General features: G+C 44.9%; 1 protein-coding gene and 2 long non-coding RNA genes across 4 annotated transcripts in view; 2 read left to right on the plus strand and 1 right to left on the minus strand.

Annotated features, from left to right (window-relative positions):
• The window catches only part of LOC138747101 (arf-GAP with GTPase, ANK repeat and PH domain-containing protein 1-like), a 451715-nt gene extending 450427 nt beyond the window's left edge, over positions 1-1288 (minus strand). For both annotated transcript variants that reach the window (XM_069906050.1, XM_069906049.1), the window contains exon 1: positions 1050-1288. In XM_069906050.1, the coding sequence (XP_069762151.1) occupies positions 1050-1212 (163 nt within the window). In that variant the 5' untranslated portion in view covers positions 1213-1288. The remainder of the gene's footprint in view (positions 1-1049) is intronic.
• Positions 309-1349, plus strand: LOC138747102 (uncharacterized). The gene is made up of 2 exons (XR_011347307.1): positions 309-390; positions 803-1349. It is a non-coding gene; the product is annotated as an uncharacterized lncRNA (long non-coding RNA).
• Positions 1350-1626: 277 nt separating this feature from the next.
• LOC138746967 (uncharacterized) overlaps positions 1627-23197 on the plus strand; it is a 28499-nt gene continuing 6928 nt past the window's right edge. Inside the window, exon 1 of the long non-coding RNA XR_011347214.1 lies at positions 1627-1771. This is a non-coding gene — a long non-coding RNA (uncharacterized lncRNA). The remainder of the gene's footprint in view (positions 1772-23197) is intronic.

Raw genomic sequence — 23197 nt, forward strand, 5'->3', positions numbered from 1 at the left:
GAAACAACATTCAAGGCCCATGTTCCTTGAACTTAAAAAACCCCGAACTCATCAGCACACGAAATGCATGTCCTTTGGAAGTAAAACCATGGACGGTGACGTTTAGCTCTGTGGTCGAATTGTAAGTTGGGGGGGGGGAATGGTCAGTGGTTAAACTCTGGTTATGTATTCTCTGCCTGCAGAGAGACAGATTTAACAACCAACTGGGCATTTGCTACCACACATCGCCAGTTCATACATCTTCATTTAAAAAAAAATGAAAATAGCGTCGCGAAATGTCACAATCGCACGGCTTTACATCCAAAAGAAAATTGGTGCCTTGTAGCAACAAACAGCACCTTCCCGATAAACATGACACACGGCAGAAGAATGAGGGGAGATTTGATAGAGGTATTTGGAATAATGATGGGGAGAGTCAATGCAAGTAGGCTTTTTCCATTGAGGTTAGGTGAGATACAAATTAGAGCACATGGATTAAGGATGAAAGAGGAGAGGTTTCGGGGAACATTAGGGTGAATTTCTTCACACATAGTGGTATGAGAGTGAAGCGGGCCACCAGCTGAAGTGGTGAATGCGGGCTTAATTTTGACATTTTTTTAAAATGTGGACAGGTACACGGATGGGAAGGATATGGAGGGATGTTGACTGGGGGCAGGTCAGTGGGACGAGGCAGGATAATAGTTTGGCACAGACTTGAAGGGCCTGTTTTCTGTGCTGTAATGTTCTATAGAAGGATTCTTCGCGAAGTTACGGTACTGGCTGTCATACTCGACTGGTTAATGCATTAAACATTTCTCCCCAGGATTAAATGAACACGTCAGATGACAGGTTTTTTGGGGGTTGCCGGAACCTACAGCGACAGCTTATACAGGTGCAAATAAGGGAATTTCAAAGAAACTTTCCAAGTTAAACGCGCGTTCGCCATCTAACTCGAAACGCTTTCCCAGAAGGTAAAAAGTCAGTGAAAGATACCCCCCCGCCCCCCGCCAGCATGTAAGAGACTAGAATCTCGCAGCAGGTTTTCGCAACGAGTAGATGCACCTGCTCACCTTCAATGCGTGTGACAACTTCTTCAATGGTGCTCCGCAGTGTGGGGTCGCTAACGCGGTGCAGCAACTTGTAGACGTTGTAAATATTGGGCTGGACGCTCTCAAACCTCTGGATTTCGCCACGGATGGCCATGGAATAGGTCAACTGCTTCTGAGAATTCATCGTCTGTGCTGTGCTCCTCTGTGCGTCGTCGATGTCCCTGCGGGGGCGCAGATCTCCCCCATGCTGTTCCTTGCAAAACGCTCCCAAACCCACCCGAAAACCCCACCCATAAAAATAAACAGAACTTGCAAGATGAAGGACTTGGTGTTTCTTTTTAAATAAAAGATTCTTTGAGCTTCTTAACGGTGCTGAAATATCTGGCTCGTACCTCGTGCAGAGAGCACTTCCGCAACTCGCAACCTGTGTGTTCAGTTTCACTACCTGATACTGACATCCACTCCACTGACGTCAGCTTGTGGGTTAGGTCCAAAGTTTGAGAGAGTGAAACAATTCTATCAAGTTTGATTGCCCTCCAATGGTTGTGCACGGTCCGCGATCCAGTCACAGAGCGACAACAGCCCCCAAAATGCACAGACTGCTTGCACCGTCTCGAAACAGCCGTGCAAGAGGCTCCACTCCACAACATTGAATTGGGCGGGAGCGTCGTGTTATTGTTGCTGCCTGGTGGATTGGAATTGAAGTCAAACCTAACAGCAACGGTTATTACAGCGCCTTTAAGGTACAGAAATGTCCCATGCACTTTCAGAAATGTTACCAAGCGAAGCAATAGCACAGATATAAAACACGAAAGTCTGCAGACGCCGTGGTTGAAGTAAAATCGCAATGCTGGAGAAACTCAGCAGTGCATTTACAGTTTGCTCATCCCTTGATGAAGGGCTCAAGCCCAAAACGTTGCTTCTGTTTCTTTATCTTTCTCAAGTACACTGTTCGACTTGTACACTGTTTCTCCAGCGTTGTGTTTTTAATAACACTGAGCAACGTTGGGAAAATATTCGGCTACATAAACAAATGTTTGATTTTTATCCCAAAAAACACAAGATTTGTCTTTGGCTTGGCTTCGCGGACGAAGATTTATGGAGGGGGTAAAAAGTCCACGTCAGCTGCAGGCTCGTTTGTGGCTGACCAGTCCGATGCGGGACAGGCAGACACGATTGCAGCGGTTGCAAGGGAAAATTGGTTGGTTGGGGTTGGGTGTTGGGTTTTTCCTCCTTTGCCTTTTGTCAGTGAGGTGGGCTCTGCGGTCTTCTTCAAAGGAGGCTGCTGCCCGCCAAACTGTGAGGCGCCAAGATGCACGGTTTGAGGTGTTATCAGCCCACTGGCGGTGGTCAATGTGGCAGGCACCAAGAGATTTCTTTAGGCAGTCCTTGTACCTTTTCTTTGGTGCACCTCTGTCACGGTGGCCAGTGGAGAGCTCGCCATATAATACGATCTTGGGAAGGCGATGGTCCTCCATTCTGGAGACGTGACCCATCCAGCGCAGCTGGATCTTCAGCAGCGTGGACTCGATGCTGTCGACCTCTGCCATCTCGAGTACCTCGACGTTAGGGGTGTGAGCGCTCCAATGGATGTTGAGGATGGAGCGGAGACAACGCTGGTGGAAGCGTTCTAGGAGCCGTAGGTGGTGCCGGTAGAGGACCCATGATTCGGAGCCGAACAGGAGTGTGGGTATGACAACGGCTCTGTATACGCTTATCTTTGTGAGGTTTTTCAGTTGGTTGTTTTTCCAGACTCTTTTGTGTAGTCTTCCAAAGGCGCTATTTGCCTTGGCGAGTCTGTTGTCTATCTCATTGTCGATCCTTGCATCTGATGAAATGGTGCAGCCGAGATAGGTAAACTGGTTGACCGTTTTGAGTTTTGTGTGCCCGATGGAGATGTGGGGGGGCTGGTAGTCATGGTGGGGAGCTGGCTGATGGAGGACCTCAGTTTTCTTCAGGCTGACTTCCAGGCCAAACATTTTGGCAGTTTCCGCAAAGCAGGACGTCAAGCGCTGAAGAGCTGGCTCTGAATGGGCAACTAAAGCGGCATCATCTGCAAAGAGTAGTTCACGGACAAGTTTCTCTTGTGTCTTGGTGTGAGCTTGCAGGCGCCTCAGATTGAAGAGACTGCCATCCGTGCGGTACCGGATGTAAACAGCGTCTTCATTGTTGGGGTCTTTCATGGCTTGGTTCAGCATCATGCTGAAGAAGATTGAAAAGAGGGTTGGTGCGAGAACACAGCCTTGCTTCACGCCATTGTTAATGGAGAAGGGTTTTTACCCCAAAACACACAAGATTTAATGGGCTTTTAATAGGATGGGGAGAGGCGGAAAAGTTTAGAGAAAGTGTCAAGAGTCCAAGGAAAATGAGCAATTAGATGAAGCCAGATGTGACAGCACAAATATCACGGGCACCAGACTTCACTCCATTGAGGTCATTTCCATGAGACTGTCTTAAAAAAATACCCCAAGTCCTCTTCACTCTGCTCTTTGGCTTGGCTTCGCGGACGAAGATTTATGGAGGGGGTAAAAAAGTCCACGTCAGCTGCAGGCTCGTTTGTGGCTGACCAGTCCGATGCGGGACAGGCAGACACGATTGCAGCGGTTGCAAGGGAAAATTGGTTGGTTGGGGTTGGGTGTTGGGTTTTTCCTCCTTTGCCTTTTGTCAGTGAGGTGGGCTCTGCGGTCTTCTTCAAAGGAGGCTGCTGCCCGCCAAACTGTGAGGCGCCAAGATGCACGGTTTGAGGCGTTATCAGCCCACTGGCGGTGGTCAATGTGGCAGGCACCAAGAGATTTCTTTAGGCAGTCCTTGTACCTTTTCTTTGGTGCACCTCTGTCACGGTGGCCAGTGGAGAGCTCGCCATATAATACGATCTTGGGAAGGCGATGGTCCTCCATTCTGGAGACGTGACCCATCCAGCGCAGCTGGATCTTCAGCAGCGTGGACTCGATGCTGTCGACCTCTGCCATCTCGAGTACCTCGACGTTAGGGGTGTGAGCGCTCCAATGGATGTTGAGGATGGAGCGGAGACAACGCTGGTGGAAGCGTTCTAGGAGCCGTAGGTGGTGCCGGTAGAGGACCCATGATTCGGAGCCGAACAGGAGTGTGGGTATGACAACGGCTCTGTATACGCTTATCTTTGTGAGGTTTTTCAGTTGGTTGTTTTTCCAGACTCTTTTGTGTAGTCTTCCAAAGGCGCTATTTGCCTTGGCGAGTCTGTTGTCTATCTCATTGTCGATCCTTGCATCTGATGAAATGGTGCAGCCGAGATAGGTAAACTGGTTGACCGTTTTGAGTTTTGTGTGCCCGATGGAGATGTGGGGGGGCTGGTAGTCATGGTGGGGAGCTGGCTGATGGAGGACCTCAGTTTTCTTCAGGCTGACTTCCAGGCCAAACATTTTGGCAGTTTCCGCAAAGCAGGACGTCAAGCGCTGAAGAGCTGGCTCTGAATGGGCAACTAAAGCGGCATCATCTGCAAAGAGTAGTTCACGGACAAGTTTCTCTTGTGTCTTGGTGTGAGCTTGCAGGCGCCTCAGATTGAAGAGACTGCCATCCGTGCGGTACCGGATGTAAACAGCGTCTTCATTGTTGGGGTCTTTCATGGCTTGGTTCAGCATCATGCTGAAGAAGATTGAAAAGAGGGTTGGTGCGAGAACACAGCCTTGCTTCACGCCATTGTTAATGGAGAAGGGTTTTTACCCCAAAACACACAAGATTTAATGGGCTTTTAATAGGATGGGGAGAGGCGGAAAAGTTTAGAGAAAGTGTCAAGAGTCCAAGGAAAATGAGCAATTAGATGAAGCCAGATGTGACAGCACAAATATCACGGGCACCAGACTTCACTCCATTGAGGTCATTTCCATGAGACTGTCTTAAAAAAATACCCCAAGTCCTCTTCACTCTGCTCTTTGGCTTGGCTTCGCGGACGAAGATTTATGGAGGGGGTAAAAAAGTCCACGTCAGCTGCAGGCTCGTTTGTGGCTGACCAGTCCGATGCGGGACAGGCAGACACGATTGCAGCGGTTGCAAGGGAAAATTGGTTGGTTGGGGTTGGGTGTTGGGTTTTTCCTCCTTTGCCTTTTGTCAGTGAGGTGGGCTCTGCGGTCTTCTTCAAAGGAGGCTGCTGCCCGCCAAACTGTGAGGCGCCAAGATGCACGGTTTGAGGCGTTATCAGCCCACTGGCGGTGGTCAATGTGGCAGGCACCAAGAGATTTCTTTAGGCAGTCCTTGTACCTTTTCTTTGGTGCACCTCTGTCACGGTGGCCAGTGGAGAGCTCGCCATATAATACGATCTTGGGAAGGCGATGGTCCTCCATTCTGGAGACGTGACCCATCCAGCGCAGCTGGATCTTCAGCAGCGTGGACTCGATGCTGTCGACCTCTGCCATCTCGAGTACCTCGACGTTAGGGGTGTGAGCGCTCCAATGGATGTTGAGGATGGAGCGGAGACAACGCTGGTGGAAGCGTTCTAGGAGCCGTAGGTGGTGCCGGTAGAGGACCCATGATTCGGAGCCGAACAGGAGTGTGGGTATGACAACGGCTCTGTATACGCTTATCTTTGTGAGGTTTTTCAGTTGGTTGTTTTTCCAGACTCTTTTGTGTAGTCTTCCAAAGGCGCTATTTGCCTTGGCGAGTCTGTTGTCTATCTCATTGTCGATCCTTGCATCTGATGAAATGGTGCAGCCGAGATAGGTAAACTGGTTGACCGTTTTGTGTTTTGTGTGCCCGATGGAGATGTGGGGGGGCTGGTAGTCATGGTGGGGAGCTGGCTGATGGAGGACCTCAGTTTTCTTCAGGCTGACTTCCAGGCCAAACATTTTGGCAGTTTCCGCAAAGCAGGACGTCAAGCGCTGAAGAGCTGGCTCTGAATGGGCAACTAAAGCGGCATCATCTGCAAAGAGTAGTTCACGGACAAGTTTCTCTTGTGTCTTGGTGTGAGCTTGCAGGCGCCTCAGATTGAAGAGACTGCCATCCGTGCGGTACCGGATGTAAACAGCGTCTTCATTGTTGGGGTCTTTCATGGCTTGGTTCAGCATCATGCTGAAGAAGATTGAAAAGAGGGTTGGTGCGAGAACACAGCCTTGCTTCACGCCATTGTTAATGGAGAAGGGTTCAGAGAGCTCATTGCTGTATCTGACCCGACCTTGTTGGTTTTCGTGCAGTTGGATAATCATGTTGAGGAACTTTGGGGGACATCCGATGCGCTCTAGTATTTGCCAAAGCCCTTTCCTGCTCACGGTGTCGAAGGCTTTGGTGAGGTCAACAAAGGTGATGTAGAGTCCTTTGTTTTGTTCTCTGCACTTTTCTTGGAGCTGTCTGAGGGCAAAGACCATGTCAGTGGTTCCTCTGTTTGCGCGAAAGCCGCACTGTGATTCTGGGAGAATATTCTCAGCGACACTAGGTATTATTCTATTTAGTAGAATCCTAGCGAAGATTTTGCCTGCAATGGAGAGCAACGTGATTCCCCTGTAGTTTGAGCAGTCTGATTTCTCGCCTTTGTTTTTGTACAGGGTGATGATGGTGGCATCACGAAGATCCTGAGGCAGTTTACCTTGGTCCCAACAAAGCTTGAAAAACTCATGCAGTTTGGCATGCAGAGTTTTGCCGCCAGCCTTCCAGACTTCTGGGGGGATTCCATCCATACCTGCTGCTTTGCCACTTTTCAGTTGTTCGATTGCCTTATATGTCTCATCCAGGGTGGGAACCTCATCCAGCTCTAGCCTTAGGGGCTGTTGAGGGAGCTGGAGCAGGGCGGAATCTTGGACTGAGCGGTTGGTACTGAAAAGAGATTGGAAGTGTTCTGACCATCGGTTGAGGATGGAGATCTTGTCGCTGAGGAGGACTTTGCCGTCTGAGCTGCGCAGCGGGCTTTGGACTTGGGGTGAGGGGCCGTACACAGCCTTTAGAGCCTCGTAGAAACCCCTGAAGTCGCCAATGTCCGCGCTGAGCTGTGTTCGTTTGGCGAGGCTAGTCCACCACTCATTTTGGATCTCCCGGAGTTTGCGCTGAAGATGGCTGCATGCGCGACGGAAGGCTTGTTTCTTCTCTGGACAGGACGGCTTTGTAAGGTGAGCCTGGTGGGCAGCTCGCTTCTTTGCCAGCAGCTCCTGGATTTCCTGGCTGTTTTCGTCAAACCAGTCCTTGTTTTTCCTGGAGGAGAAGCCCAGTACCTCTTCAGTGGATTGCAGTATGGTAGTCTTCAACTGATCCCAGAGGGTTTCAGGCTACCATCGGGGAAAAGGTCCAGGAGCCAAAAGACCAGCACTCAGTGGCACAAGGACAGCTTCTTCCCCGCTGCCAATGAACCACAGACACGGCCTCACTTTTCATGAACTATTATTTTATTTTTTTATAGTAATGTTGTAAAATGGTTATGATAAGATGCTGCTGCAAAACACCGAATTTCATGACAATAAATTCGGATTCTCCTGATAAGCAGTTGTGTTCCTACCCACCAGCAAACACCACAGGAGCACTGCAAGGGCTAATAAAAATTCTCCATGCAGCTTTCTTCATTTTGTTTATAGTTAAGACTGGGCCAGAGTGCTCAAGATATTTAAAAAAACACAAGTCGAATTTTTTTTTTCTCCAAATAAGAACATAAAAGAGATTTAAAAATTGGGTCTTTGACCCTTCAAGTCTGTTCTCCCATTCATCAAGACGCATGCCCAGAACCGGAGGCCTCGGGCCTGACAATTGATACACCACAGAATCAGAATCTATTGTCATGAACATGTCTTGAAATTTGTTGTTTTGGACAGTATTAGAGTGCATTAAATTACATTTAAAAATAAATTAATTAATGCAAAAATAACAGGAAGTGAGGTAGTGTCTGTGATTGGTCGATGTCCTCGATGGAGTGAAGTCTGGTGCCTGTGATGTCACAGGCTGAGTGAACAACCCTCTGGAGTTTATTCTTGTCCTGAGAGTTGGCGCCTCTGTCCCAGATAGTGATGCAACCAGCCAGAATGCTCTTCAAGGTTCACCTGTAGACATACCGAATCTCCTCAAATTCCTCACAAAGTCTAGCCGCTGGCAAGCCTTCTTTGTGATGGCATCAACGTGGAGCCTCCAGGACAGATCTTCAGAGATGTTCACACCCAGGAACTTGAAGTTCTTAACCCTTTCCACTGCTGACCCCTCAATGAGGACCATTTATTTACATTTTTAGACATACAACACAGTAAGTAACACGGACCAACTAAATCCAATGTTCCACGACAATGAGACCAGGCCCATCCTTCGCAACGCTGGGGACAGGTAGAACCTGTTGTAACATCACCACAACAAAAATAGAAAATGATGGAAATACTCAACAGTATCTGTGGGAGGAGAAACAGAGTCACTATTTCAGGTTAAAGACCTTTCGGCAGAAAGGGTGTAATCTGAAATGTGAGCTCTGTTACTTTTGATTTTCATCTTTCACTGATAACCTGGTACTTCCCCTAATGCTCAGGATGCTCCCCCTGGGACAAGCATGCCAATAGAATCAGCACTAAAAAGGGGCCATTACATATTACATGTATCTTTGGCTTGGCTTCACGGACGAAGATTTATGGAGGGGGTAAAAGTCCACGTCAACTGCAGGCTCGTTTGTGGCTGACAAGTCCGATGCGGGACAGGCAGACACGGTTGCAGCGGTTGCAGGGGAAAATTGGTTGGTTGGGGTTGGGTGTTGGGTTTTTCCTCCTTTGTCTTTTGTCAGTGAGGTGGGCTCTGCGGTCTTCTTCAAAGGAGGTTGCTGCCCGCCAAACTGTGAGGCGCCAAGATGTATGGTTTGAGGCGATATCAGCCCACTGGCGGTGGTCAATGTGGCAGGCACCAAGAGATTTCTTTAGGCAGTCCTTGTACCTCTTCTTTGGTGCACCTCTGTCACGGTGGCCAGTGGAGAGCTTGCTATATAACACGATCTTGGGAAGGCGATGGTCCTCCATTCTGGAGACGTGACCCACCCAGCGCAGCTGGATCTTCAGCAGCGTGGATTCGATGCTGTCGACCTCTGCCATCTCGAGTACTTCGATGTTAGCAGTTTTAATGAATGAACCTTGTGCCCTCTCTCTTGCTTTTGCAGAAGTGCTTGGTGTGGATAGGTTGGCTGTAATAGTTGGTGTTGGGTGGGTGAGAGCAAATAAGGCTGACAACACTGAGATACGAACTAAGAAATAGGAGCAGGAGTCGGCCATCCGGCCCATCGATCCTGCTCGGCCATTCAATATGATCATGGGTGATCTGATGTTCGGCTCATCTCCACCGACCTGCCTCTTCTCCATATCCATTAATTCCCCGACTATGTAAAAATCTATCCAACTTTGTCTTAAATAGAGTTACTGAGGTCGCCTCCACTGCTTCAATGGATAGTGAATTCCACAGATTCACCCCCCTCTGGGAAAAGCAGTTCCTCCTCATCTCCGTCCTAAATCTACTCCCCTTGATCTTGAGGCTATGTCCCTAGTTCTGGTCTTCCCCACCAATGGAAACAACTTTCCTTCCTCTATCTTATCTCTGCCTGAGATGTGGGACTCGGGCCTACATCCTGGTCGACATGGTGAGTGTGGACCATTGGTGGAGACTGACAGCACTTGTTCCATGCATTGACAGACCGCACAGATCCTGCACCCTCTCTCTCATCACCCCTTTTCTCTTTGTTCATCTGTACATGTCTCTTTATGATCTTTATACATGAACTAGATGAAGAGGCGGATGGATGGGTCAGTAAGTTTGTGGATGATACAAAGGTTGGAGGAGTTGTGGATGGAGCTGAAGGTTGTCGTAGGTTATAAGGATATATAGACAGGATGCAGAGTTGGTCTGAAAAATGGCAGATGGAGTTCAATTCAGATAAGTGTGAGGTGATGCATTTTGGAAGGACAAACCAAAAGGCTGAGTACAGGGTTAATGGTCAGTTACTTAAGAGTGTGGACGAACAGAGGGTGCAGAGGAGATTTACCAGGATGTTGCCTGGATTGGGAAACAAGTCTTACAAGGCAAGGTTAGTAGAGCTGGGACTTTTCTCTTTGGAGCGTAGAAGGATGAGAGGAGACTATAAAATTATGAAAGACATTGATAGGGTGGAAAGCCAGCACCTGTTACTCAAACCAGGATCAGAAAACACCAGAGCACATCTGTACAAAGTGAAAGGAGGGAAGTTTAGGAGAGACACTGAGAGTTTTACACTGAGAGATGTGGGCACCTGGAATGCCTTTCCAGGGATGGTGGTGGAAGCTTGAACATTGGAGCTTTTAAAAGACTCTTAGATACATGGATGGAAGAAAAACAGAGGGTAATGAGATAGGGAGGGTTTAGTACTTTTTTTTAAGAAGGAATATAAGGGTTGGCACAACATTGAAGACTGAAGGGTCTGTACTGTGTTGTGTGTCTCCCTAGCTCAGAGATTTCTCTGTGGTAGCAACGGCCAGCAATTGCCATTTAGTTTGTCAATACAGAGAAACAAGGGGGATGGGTGAGGTCTGGGCCTGATGTCCCGCTCAACCAGGGAAAGTGCACGTGTAATCCATCGCCTCTCCTTTCTCGGTGTAGTGATTGCTGTGTGGCCACTATCTGTTTTTCCAGACATGAGGTCACTGCAAATGGCCTCTCCTACATTACTGTGTCCATAGCAACATTTACTCTTTAGTGTCCCCCATTTTCACTGAGTTTGCTACATCATGGTGCGACCGAGTGTCTGGCAGAATAACTGGATGCCTAAGAGAAAGAAACTCTGATTTCAAACCTGGGCAGATGGGGGCTTGTTAGTCTCATCAGGCCATCCATCTAGGAGAAGGACACCCCAACATAACACCTGAAACGTAGGGACCTGGCTGTCTCCATCCCAGCTTGCTCGGCTGTGGCAGATAAACCCTGGGTGGGTCCAATTCTGCCCTCCACCTAAAAAATCCACTGTGGAGGCTCAAAGGACATGCCCACGTCTACGATCCTTCCTGGATCTTCATTCACAAAGCAAGTCATGATGATAACAGAGAAATCACTGGGCTGGGAGGGTGGGGGAGAGATTTGTAGTCAATAAAAGATGGGAAGTTGCATGCATCAGGAGGTGACTGTAGGATCCGTGTGCTCTGTCAAAACATAGGGCAAGTGCTGTCAGTCCCCACCAATGGTCCATACTCACCGTGTCGACCAGGGTGCAGTCCTGAGCCCCACATCTCAGTGGCTGGGTATCACATGGCTTGCTCTAGCCCACCCAACATCAAGCCCTCCACCACAATCATTGGGTGATTCACTGCTGTGAGAGTGGCAGAGAGCAGGGGTTTACTCCGGGTTCCTTGCACAGCAGCATACAGCCCAAGTAAATATTATCTTAAAGCAGAGGTGTCAAACTCAAATTCACGGAGGGCCAAAATTAAAAACTTGGACTAAGTCGAGGGCCGAACTAAATATTTATTGAAAATTTTCAACAACATCTGCATATTTTCTCTTCTTTCAACATATGTAATGTTAAACTTTTTCTTATTAAAATAAATGTTTAATAATAGTTTTGGATAAACTCTTTCCAGAAGCATTAACAAATGAGAAATAAAATATTCAATAAATAATATTTCTCTATAGAGGATTTGTCAAATGTTGCTAGTGTGCTGTTGAATAGTAAAATCTGAGGGCTATTGAGAATGTGGGAGAATAACATGATTCCTGAAACAATCAAATGGGTGACTGATTGTGGGCATGAACTCTAGCAGGGTTATTTGCCATGCCCTTTTTCCATTGGTACAGATATCCTTTGATTTACACACTTTTCAAGTTTTATGCCTAATGAGCTTGTATCCAGGTGCAGGACCATTTTTAACCAGGAATATATTTATCACTGTGACATGAAACTATTGGAAGATCGTTTTATCCTGAGATTAAAGTTCATAATCCTTACTCAGGCCTGTGTGTGGGAGGGCGGGGGTTTGCGGGCGATCGGGTTGGACAACGACAGTGTGGGGGCATCGGCTCTCGCTGCAGGGCAGCATCTTGGCGGAACAGCGGCCCCGTCACCGTGAGTCGCGGGTCGGCCTGCGGCAGGGAGGGGGAGTGGGCAACAGTCCTGGCGAGGTCAGGCCCGAGGCCTCCGGTTCCAGGCACTGGGAAGCGGCCTTGGCTTCCCCTGACACCGGCCAGGCCCCAAAACCAGAGTCCACAGTGAGACCCTGCAACGTAAACAGAGGAGGTGGGGGCGATTAGCAGGCTGACGCCAATGCATTCTGGGATTTGTAGTATTAGCTGTGCATGCGCTATACTGGCGCGGCGGCCAGCGGGCCACCTCTAATACATTTTTGAAATGATTTTGCGGGCCAAATATAATTATATCGCGGGCCAAATTTGGCCCGCGGGCCAGAGTTTGACATGTGTGTCTTAAAATGTTTGGACTTGACGCCCAACAGCAATGTAACAAATTGCCGCCCAATGACAATGTAACAAATAGCAATGTAACAAATGTAGCGCTCTGCTGAACAGAACTAGGCAATAGGTAAAGTGATCACTCAACCTGCATCTGGTCTCACCTTTCAGGTTCACATTTATTGTCACATGTGCTGAAGTACAAGGTTTGTTCTGCATGCTATTGTTGAAATTTAGGAGAACGAGGGGATTTCATTGAAACATTTTGAATGTTGAAAGGCGTGGACAGAGTAGATGTAGAAATATTGTTTCCCATGGTGGGAGAGTCTCGGACAAGAGGGTAAAACTTCAGGATTGAAGGGCATCTGTTCAGAACAGAGATGCGGAGGAATTTCTTCAGCCAGAGGGTGGTGCATCAGTGGAATTTATTGCCACAGGCAGATGCGGAGGCCAAGTCATTTGGTATATTTAAGGCAGAGATTGATAGGTCCTTGATTAGCCAGGGCATCAAAGGTTATGGGGAGAAGGCGGGCAGTGGAGCTAAACTCGATGGGCTGAATGAACAGCCTATTCTGCTCCTATGCCTTATGGACAAGTCTATCCATACACAAATGCAGCAGAATAAAACACAGTACAGAGAGAAGATCAGTTTCAATGGAATCAGGGCAACACTATTTTGCCACTGTGAGGTTCATAACAGTGGAAGAGAAACTGCCCTCGAATCTGGTGCATGATTTCTTGCCTTGAATCTTCTTCCCAACAGGAGGAGGGAGAAGAGTGCAATCTGGGTGGGTTGAATTCTTTAGCGTGTTGGCTGCTTTTCTGAGATGCCAGAAGGTGTAGTTGGAGTTGGGGTGGGGGGGTGTTGTGTTACAGTCTGAGCTGTGTTCACAATTCTCTGCAGTTTCTTGCAGCCTTGGGCGGAGGAGTTCCCGTTCCACACAGTGAATGCATCGTGACAAGATGCTCTTCATAGTGCGATCTGTCAAAGTTGTTGAGGATGTCAGGAACATGCCAAATGTCCTCATGCTCCTGAGGAGGTTGAGGTGTAGCTCTCTCTCTCTTTTTTTTTTAAATTTTTTACACCATAAATCACATTAGCAATGATATACACTTTTTCTTTTTCACACATATACAGTGACTTTTTCTCCCCCCCCCTCCCTCCTCCCAAGCCACCCCCCCCACCCCCCCTCTCATCCATTTTAGGTATACAATCTAGGTTGCATTAAGCCAGTCAGACAATGTTGTCATTCAACAAAAGTACACCAGAAATTCTACTGAGTCCATTCTTTTCTTTCCTTCTCCTTCCATCAACTTAGGTAATGTTTGTCCCCGGTAGGTTTTCGCTATTGTATTTAATGTAAGGCTCCCATACTTGTTCGAATATTTCAATATTATTTCTTAAACTATATGTTATTTTTTCTAATGGAATACATTTATTCATTTCTATATACCATAGTTGTATTTTCAAATTATCTTCCAATTTCCAGGTTGACATAATACATTTTTTTGCTACGGCTAGGGCTATCTTAACAAATCTTTTTTGTGCATCCTCCAAATCAATTCCAAATTCTTTGTTTGTTATGTTACTTAGGAGAAAGATCTCTGGATTCTTTGGTATATTGTTTTCTGTTATTTTATTTAATATCTGACTGAGATCATCCCAAAATTTTTCTACTCTCTCACATGTCCAGATTGCATGAATTGTTGTTCCCATTTCTTTTTTACATCGAAAACATCTATCAGATACTGTTGGGTCCCATTTATTTAACTTTTGCGGTGTAATGTATAGTCTGTGTAACCAATTATATTGTATCATACGTAGCCTCGTATTTATTGTATTTCTCATCGTTCCAGAACATAATTTCTCCCATGTTTCCTTTTTTATCTTTATATTTAAATCTTGTTCCCATTTTTGTTTAGTTTTACCATTTGTTTCCTCATTCTCCTTTTCTTGCAGTTTAATATACATATTTGTTATAAATCTTTTGATTAACATTGTATCTGTAATCACATATTCAAGGTTACTTCCCTCTGGTAAACTCAAATTGCTTCCTAATTTATCTTTCAAGTAGGATCTCAGTTGGTAATATGCCAGCGCTGTATCTCCAGTTATATTGTACTTATCTCTCATTTGTTCAAAGGATAAGAATCTACTTCCTGAAAAACAATTTTCTATTCTTTTAATCCCTTTTTTTTTCCATTTTCTAAAGGAAAGGTTGTCTATTGTAAAAGGGAGTAGCTTATTTTGCGTCAATATTAGTTTTGGTAATTGATAATTTATTTTATTTCTTTCTACATGAATCTTCTTCCAAATATTGAGGAGATGATGTAATACTGGAGAAGTTCTATGTTGTACCAATTTTTCGTCCCATTTATATAATATGTGTTCAGGTATCTTTTCCCCTATTTTATCTAATTCTAATCTCGTCCAGTCTGGAGGTGTAGCTCTCTCAATGTGCATCACTGGGAACAGCCCTTGCAGCAAAAGAGTTCTGTGATACGCACCTGTTTGGGATGAACCTCGACAAAAAAACACTACACCTCTTTCCAGACCTTTGCAGAAACATATCTTCCAGATGTAGATAAATATTGGTTTAATTCCCACCACAGCCAGCCCTTGAGCAGTCACTGATGTCTGTCTGATACCTCACCCATTTGTCAAACTAAAGAGGCAGCACAGTTGGCGTAGCGGTTAGTGCAACGCTGTTACAGCGCCACCGATCGGGACCGGGGTTCGAATCCCGCACTGACTGTAAGGAGTTTGTAGGTCTCCCCATATCTGTGTGGTCCAGTTTCCTCCCACCATTCAAGATGTACCGTGGGTTGTAATTGGGTGGCATGGGTTTGTGGGCCGAAAGGGCCTGTTACTGTGCTGTATGTCTAAAATAAAATGGAGTTTGATGGGTAAGTTATTAGGTATCAAAGAGGGGCATGCGGTCTTTACCTGTCCTCAATATTAATGGTCCGTGTGTAGAGCCTACACAGCAGAGTGGTACCAGACTAAATGTTTAAATATTATGTACAAGAAGGACCTTCAAGTTTATTACCATTTGATCATACAACGTCTCTCCAGAATACAGTACATGCACAAAAACACACAATACACAGTGAATAAATATAACATAAATATATAAAAATATTTGGAGTGATTTGCACGGTTACACGATACTGTTCGTCAGCCTCACAGCCTGCGATAAGAAGCTATTCTCCCAGCCTGGCAGTCCTGACTTCGACACTCCTGTACTTCCCTCTTGACGGTAGTGGGTTGAAGATACTGTCCACTGAATGGAAAGGGTCTGATGTTTTGCAGCTACCATCCCACACAGTGATACAGCCAGACAGGACACTCTCAATAGTGTTCCTGCAAAAAGTTGTCAAGATGGGGGCTGGTAGCCTTGCCCTCCTGACTTCCTGACTAATGAGGAGGTGTTGTGGGTCCAGGATGTCGTCCTTTATGTGTACACCAAGGAACTTTGTGCTCTCCATTCTGTCCACAAAGGAACTGTTGATGTGTAATGGAGAATGGTTGACCTTCATCCTCCTCAAGTCCACAATTATCTCCTTTGTCTTGTCCACATTGAGACTCGTGTATCGCACCATGTATTGTATTTTTATCACACTTTTCACAATCTCAAGCTAACCCAAAGTACAGCCACTGAAATACTTTTGAAGTGCTCCTTGTAAATTGGCTTACATGATTACACTTGTAACACAGCAATTTCCCCTAAAGAGTAAGGTATAAAAGAAAAACAGGTGTTAGTGCCGGTGGTTGAGAGGTAACTATTGAGCCGCACACTGAACAACATTGTGAGATCTTTACAAATCCAAGAGGCTAATCGGGACCTCGAGTTAATGTCCCATACTCTAATGTTGCCACACTAGGAACGTCAACCTTCATGATGTGGTCAAGGTTCTGGGTGAGCCTCACACCCATGGCCTGATTCTGAAACAAGGCCGATATTGACTGATCTTTCAATGATACCAGCATGGTCTTTGCTGGTATCCACTGCAATTTGCCTACCATTATAATCGCTCCCCAGCAAACGCAGTATCACTAGCTCTCCACTCAGCTCTGGATCATCTAGATAACAGCAACTCATACATCAGGATAATACTCTTCATCGACTACAGTTCAGCTTTCAACATCATCATTCCCTCAGTGCTGGTCAACAAGCTCCAACTTCTGGACCTCTGCACCCCACTCGGCAAATAGATTCTTGAATTCTCATCAGAAATCCACAGTTAATGCAAATCAGAAACAATGTCTCATCCTCATTGATAATCAACACAGGTGCATCTCAAGAATATGTGCTTACCCCATTGCTCAACTCACTCTACACCCACGACTGTGTGGCCAGGCACAATTCAAATGCTATCTGCAAGTTTGTCGATGATGCCACGGTTGTCGGCAGAATCACAGACAGCCATGAGGAAGCATACAGGAGGGAGATAGATCACCTCGTTGAGTGGTGTAACAACAACCACCTTGCACTCAACGTCAGAAAAACCAAGGAGATGATTGTGGATTTCAGGAGGAAGTCAGGAGAACACAAACAAGTTCTCATTGAGAGGTCAGCAGTGGAGAGGGTCAGTAACTTCAAATTCCTGGGAGTCAAAATCTCTGAGGATATGTCCTGGACCCTCCATGTCAATGAAATCACAAAGAAGGCTCGTCAATGGCTAGAATTTGTAAGGAGTTTGAGGAGATTCGGTACGTCATCAAAGATTCTCGGAATCTTCTACAAGTGGACCATGGAGAGCATTCTGGCTGGTTGCAACACTGCCCGATATGGAATTGCCAATGTACAAGATAGGAAAAATCTCGAGAGGGTTGTTATCTCAGCCTGCGACATCACAGGCACCAGACTTCACTCCTTCGAGGATATTTACACGAGGCAGTGACTTAAGAAAAGCCTCTAACCTCAAAGACCCCCACCACCAAGGCCATGCTCTCTTCACTCTGCTACCATCAGGAAAAAGGTGCAAGAGCCTAAAGACGAGCAATCAACGGCACAAGGACAGTTTCTTTCCCACTGTCATCAAATTTCTGCATGATCAATGAACCTTTGTCTTTTTCTTGCACTATTTTTATTTATATCAATGTTTGCACTGTGATGCTGCCACAAAACAACAAATTTCATGACATGTTCATGACAATAAATTCTGATTCTGGTCATGAGGTTCAGAGAAAAACTTTCACCTTCACGAACTTTGACTGATACAAGGACATTCTGGACTGTAGTCCCTGACCAAAGACTCAGCCACTGAAGAGAATGGAAGAAAGAAAGATGCAAGAGACAACCTATTTGCAACACACAAGCTATTCAGGAAATCATAGCAATACAAGTGTCAGAGAAGGCTATATAATAGTAAAACAAGCCATTAATGGAAAGATGCTTGGTGTCCGTGTTTTAAACCAGGCCACTTGCAGCAACATGACTTCCAAAAAGAAAATCTCATCAGGTAACAGCAGATCAGACACAGACCAAGGGCTTCCAATTTAGTCTGCTAGATGGGTCATGCATTTTCAACACTTTTCAGTTTTATTTCAAATTCCTTACATTTGCAGTAGGTTAAAAAAAAGTTTATAAAATCAACTTACAACTTCACGGACTTCAATATCACTGATAAACACAAATAATATAATTTCAAAGCACAGGCAAGATTAATCCTTCAGAGCATGATTTTTAAGCATTAAGCTTTCATTTGAAAAAGACCACATCTGGTCTATCTAATAAAAAAAATCTGGATTAAAGGACATAAAAATGCAACAAAATTTCCACAGCCTCAGTACAGAAAGTGCATTTGAATTTCAAAATAAATATGTGCATACGTGGTTTAGTCAGAAAGAGTGATTAAAATAGTCAAAATAAGGGCACAACATTTCCAAAAGCATTTGGAAATACTCTGAAGGTATTGTAATCCATTATTAGCTTTTCCCCAAGGCTGAAGTGACAGGGGACTAAGATACCTTATGATTTACTGGCATCTGCAGAGATTAGTACTATTGCAATCCTTACATACAAGGGAGAGGGAGGGGAGATTAATTTTTTGCGTGCATGCCACAAAGAAAGAAACTGCATTTATACAACACCATCGAAGTAAAGAGGAAATGTGTTCAGATGACCCAATGCCAAAGGATTTGGTATTAAACAACATCTGGGAAAATTAAGTGAATTCCCAAAGAGGTTTGGAAAGAGAATCCAGAGCTCAGGATGACCCAGACAGACTGTCAATGGTGGGATGAATAAAGTTAAGGTTACACAAGAGGAATGCACAGTTCTCAAGGTGTTAACATCAGAACATAAGAAACAGGAGCAGGAATCAGCCATCCGGCCCGTCGTGCCTGCTTCACTATTCAATAAGATGACAGTTGATCTGGCCGTGGTCTCAGTTCCACTTCAGAATCAGAATTTATTGTTATGAACATGTCACGAAATGTGTTGTTTTGCGGCAGCATCACAGGTGCAAATATTGCTACACATTACATTTTTAAAAATAAATAAAATGTGCAAAAGAAGAGAGGAAGTGCGGCCGTGTCTGTGGGTCCGTTCAGGAATCTGATGGCGGAGGGGAAGAAGCTGTTTCTGTTCCAGTGGGTATTTGTCTTCAGACTCCTGTACCTTATCCTAGGAGGTGAGGGTTCTTGAGGATAAAGGCTGCTTTCTTGAGACACTGACTCATGTAGATGTCCTCAGTGGAGTGAAGAGTGGCACCTGTGATGGCACAGACCAAGTTCACAACTCCTTGTAGTCTTTTCCTGTGCTGTGATTGGCACTTTAAAACCAAACAGTGATACAACCAATCAGAATGCTCTCTATGGTACACCTGTAGAAATTTGCAAGTGTCTTTGGTGATGAACCAAATCTCCACAAACTCCTCATAAAGTATAGCCACTGGCGAGCCACCTTCATGATTGCATCAACTTGGAGATCCCAAGATAGATCTTCAGAAACCTATCACTTACCCATCCCTTCCCCATAATCCTTAACTCCCTTATCATACAAAAATCTATCTAACTGTGCCTTAAATACATTTAATGAGGCAGCCTTCACTGCTTCCTTGGGCAGAGAATTCCACAGATCTAGCACTCTCTGTGAGAAGCAGTTCCTTTCATCTCGACCTAAATCTACTCTCCCAAATTGTGAGCCCCCATTCCCTAGTTCTAGTCTCACCTCTGAGTGGAAGGGTGGAGGTTACAGAGACAGGAAGAGGTGAGGCCCCGTTGAGATCCAAACACAAGCATGGAGAGGACGTGAATTTGGATAATCAGTTCACCAAGGTCACGAACAGTCTTTCAAACAAAGAAAGGGTGCAGCAGCACTATGGCGGCACTACAGCTCCAAGAAGGCATTGAACCAACTATGTGACGTCAGTGCATGATGACATCAGCACGTGTCAGGCGCATGAGTCGGGCTTTTAAAAGGTTGCAGGGCAATGCAGAGTAAATCCGTTTGATTCACTCTAAAAATGCCTCGTGTGGTTATTTCGTCGTGTCCACTGCGATTCCAGTGGCCACAATTGGTGACCCCTACGAGTCCAAAAACGTATTTTTGGACAAACATGGAGTCTGCAGCCGTTGCTGTGAAGCCACCATCCTTTCTGCAGATGCCCTATGAAGGACCTTACAGGATATTCAGACAAACTAGTTCGACCTGTATTTTGGACACTGGAGGGAAGCCACAGTTTTTCACTATTGACAGGCTTAAACCAGCTCATGTGGACAAGTCGTCCCCACTGCAGCAGCCAACAGTCTGTTGCACAGGTTGACCATCTAAGAGACACACAAACCTTTCAGCTGGTTCTGGTGCTATGGCGGCACTACAGCTCCCAGAAGGCATTGAACTGACTATATGAGATCAGAGGGTGATGATGCCAGCGCGTGTCGGGCGTGTGATTCGGACTTTTAAAAGGTTGCACGGGTTTTGAAGAGTAAATACGTTTGATTCACTCTAAAAAACACCTTGTGTGGTCATTTCATCGTGTCCACTGTAATTCCAGTAGCCACAAGGGAATTAAATTGGGGGCTTGGCAACAGAAGGATGTAATTAAGCTGGAAAGGGTACAGAGATGATTCACCAGGATGTTCCCGGGACTGGAGGACTGGAGTTACAAGGAGAGGCTGGGACTTCTTTCCCTGAAGTGGAAGAGAGTGAGGGGGGACCTTATAGAGGCTTATAAAACCATGAGGGCCATAAGGTGGGTGGTCACAGTCTTTTCCCCAGGGTTGTGGAGTCTAAAACTAGAGGGCACAGGTTTAAGGGGAGAGATTTAAAGGGGATCCAACTTTTTCCCCCACACAGGTGATGGTGTGTATATGAAACGAGCTGCCAGAGGAAGCGGTAGTCGTGGTGGGTACAATTATAATGTTTGGACTGGTCCATGGATAGGAAAGGTTTAGAGGGAAATGGGCCAAATGGGATTAGCTCAGGAAGCCATCTTGGTTAGCATGAATGAGCTGGGGAGAAGGGCTCATTTCCATGCTGTATAACTCTATGACTCTATAACTGGGGCTCATTAGCATACACGTGGAAGTGTGTGTCTCCTTTAAATGAGGTTCAAATGAACCTGCATACAAAAGGAAAAATAAAGTTACCCAGTTTGTACATGGGATTAAGAAGTAGTCTGAAACCATTGCAGTTCATTCAGAGTTGAAAACAAAATTTACTGAAAGTAAACATTAGTAGGTAAATTATTGGAAGGTGTTCTGAGAGATCGGATATACAAGTATTTGGACAGCCAAAGGCTGATTAAGGATAATTAGCATGGCTTTGTGCATGCTAGGTCATGTTTAACAAATTTTGGAATTTTTTTGAGGTTACCAAAAAAGTAAATGAAGGAAAGGCTATGGATGTTATCGACATGGACTTTAGTAAGGCCTTTGTCAAGATCCCACATGGGAGGTTAGTTCAGAAGGTTCAGACACTAGGTATCCATAGAGAGGTTGTAAACTGGATGCAAAATTGGCTGAATAGGACAGACAGTAGTGATGGATGATTGCTTCTCAGACTGGAGGCTGGTGACTAGTGGTGTGCCTCAGGGATCGGTGCTGGGACCATTGTTGTTTGTTTTCTATATCAATGATCTGGATGATAATGTGGTCAATTGGATCAGGAGGTTTGCAGATGACACTAAGATTGGAGGCGTTGTGGGCAGTGAAGTAGGATTTCAAAGCTTGCAGAGGGAATGGACCAATTGAAAAATTGGGCCATAAAATGGCAGATGGAATTTAATGCAGACAAGTGTGAGGCATTGTATTTTGGAAGGACAAACCAAGGTAGGACATACATAGTAAATGGTAGGGCACTGAGGAGTACAGATGAACAAAGGGATCTGGGAATACAGAAACATAATTCCATGAAAGTGGCATCACAGGTAGACAGGGTTGTGAAGAAAGCTTTTGGCATCTTGGCCTTATAAATCAAAGAATTGAGTACAGCAGTTGGAATGTTATGGTGAGGTTGTATAAGACATAGGTGAGGCCAAATTTTGAGTATTGGGTGCAGTTCTGGTCACCTAACTACAGGAAGGATATCTGTAAGATTCAAAGGATGCAGAGAAGATTTACTTGGATGTTGCCAGGTCTTCAGGAGTTGAGTTACAGTGAAAGATTATACAGGTTATGACTTTAATCCTTGGAGTGTAGAATGAGGGGAGATTTGATAGAGGTTTACAAAATTCTGAGGGGGATAGACAGAGTAAATGCAAGTAAGCTCTTTTCACTTAGATTAGGAGAGATAAATATGAAAGGACATGGCTTTAGGGTGAAAGGGGAAAGGCTTTGGAGGAACATTAGGGGGAACCATATAACCATATACGGAGCGGAAACAGGCCATGTTGGCCTTTCGAGTCCGCACCGGTTCACTGATTTTGTGCGTCCTCTTCAGGCATTGGTCCCGGTAGATCTTCATTCACTCAGAGAGTGGTGGGAGTGTGGAATGAGTTGCCATCTGAAATGGTAAATGTGGGCTCACTCTTAAGTTTTTAGAATAAATTGGATAGATACATGGATGGGAGAGGTCTGGAGGGTTATGGAATGGGCATAGGTCAGTGGGACTAGAGGAATGATGTTACGGCATAGGCTAGAAGGGCCAAATGGCTTATTTTCTGTGCTGAAGTATTTTATGGTTCTAATCAACAGGCAGTCATTCAATAGGTGTTGAATTCAACAGAAAGTTTGTCAATCTTAAATGTTAACTGTTTCTCCACAGTTGCTACCTGACCTGCCAAATAAATTCAGCATTTTCTGCTCTATTCCAAATTTCCAATATCTACAGTATTTTGCTTGTGTAGTAATAACTTTTTAAAAATTTGGTTTCAAAAAGGAATTAAAATAATACACGATTTCAAAGAATGAAAGAGGTTTAATATACCAAACAATACACTTCTTGCTTATTATCAAGTAAGAACATTTTAAATCAAAAAATTAGGTCAGAATTTAACTTTACCCAGACAGAATGCAAGTATTAATAACTAATGGAGATATTAATGTTTATTTCAGAAATGTATAGGTTTCAGAAAAACGATCTGAAATTGGGAATTCATAAATCAAGATTAAAATGGGAATCTGATATAAATGTTAAAATAGATGAAAATCATTGGAAAGAGATATGTACACAAATTATGACTAAAATTATTAATGTTAGGTATAGGTTAGTACAATATAATTTTTACATCAATTATATTTAACACCTAAGAAGTTAAATAAATTTAATTCGACATTATCAGATTAATGTTTTAGATGTAACAAAGAAGTAGGTTCTTTTATACATTCCACTTGGTTTTGTCCAAAAGTATATACATTTTGGTCCAAAATGTAAAAAATTTTGAAT

Source organism: Narcine bancroftii, chromosome 12 (assembly GCF_036971445.1).
Source record: "Narcine bancroftii isolate sNarBan1 chromosome 12, sNarBan1.hap1, whole genome shotgun sequence".
NCBI classification, from domain to species: Eukaryota; Metazoa; Chordata; class Chondrichthyes; order Torpediniformes; family Narcinidae; genus Narcine; species Narcine bancroftii.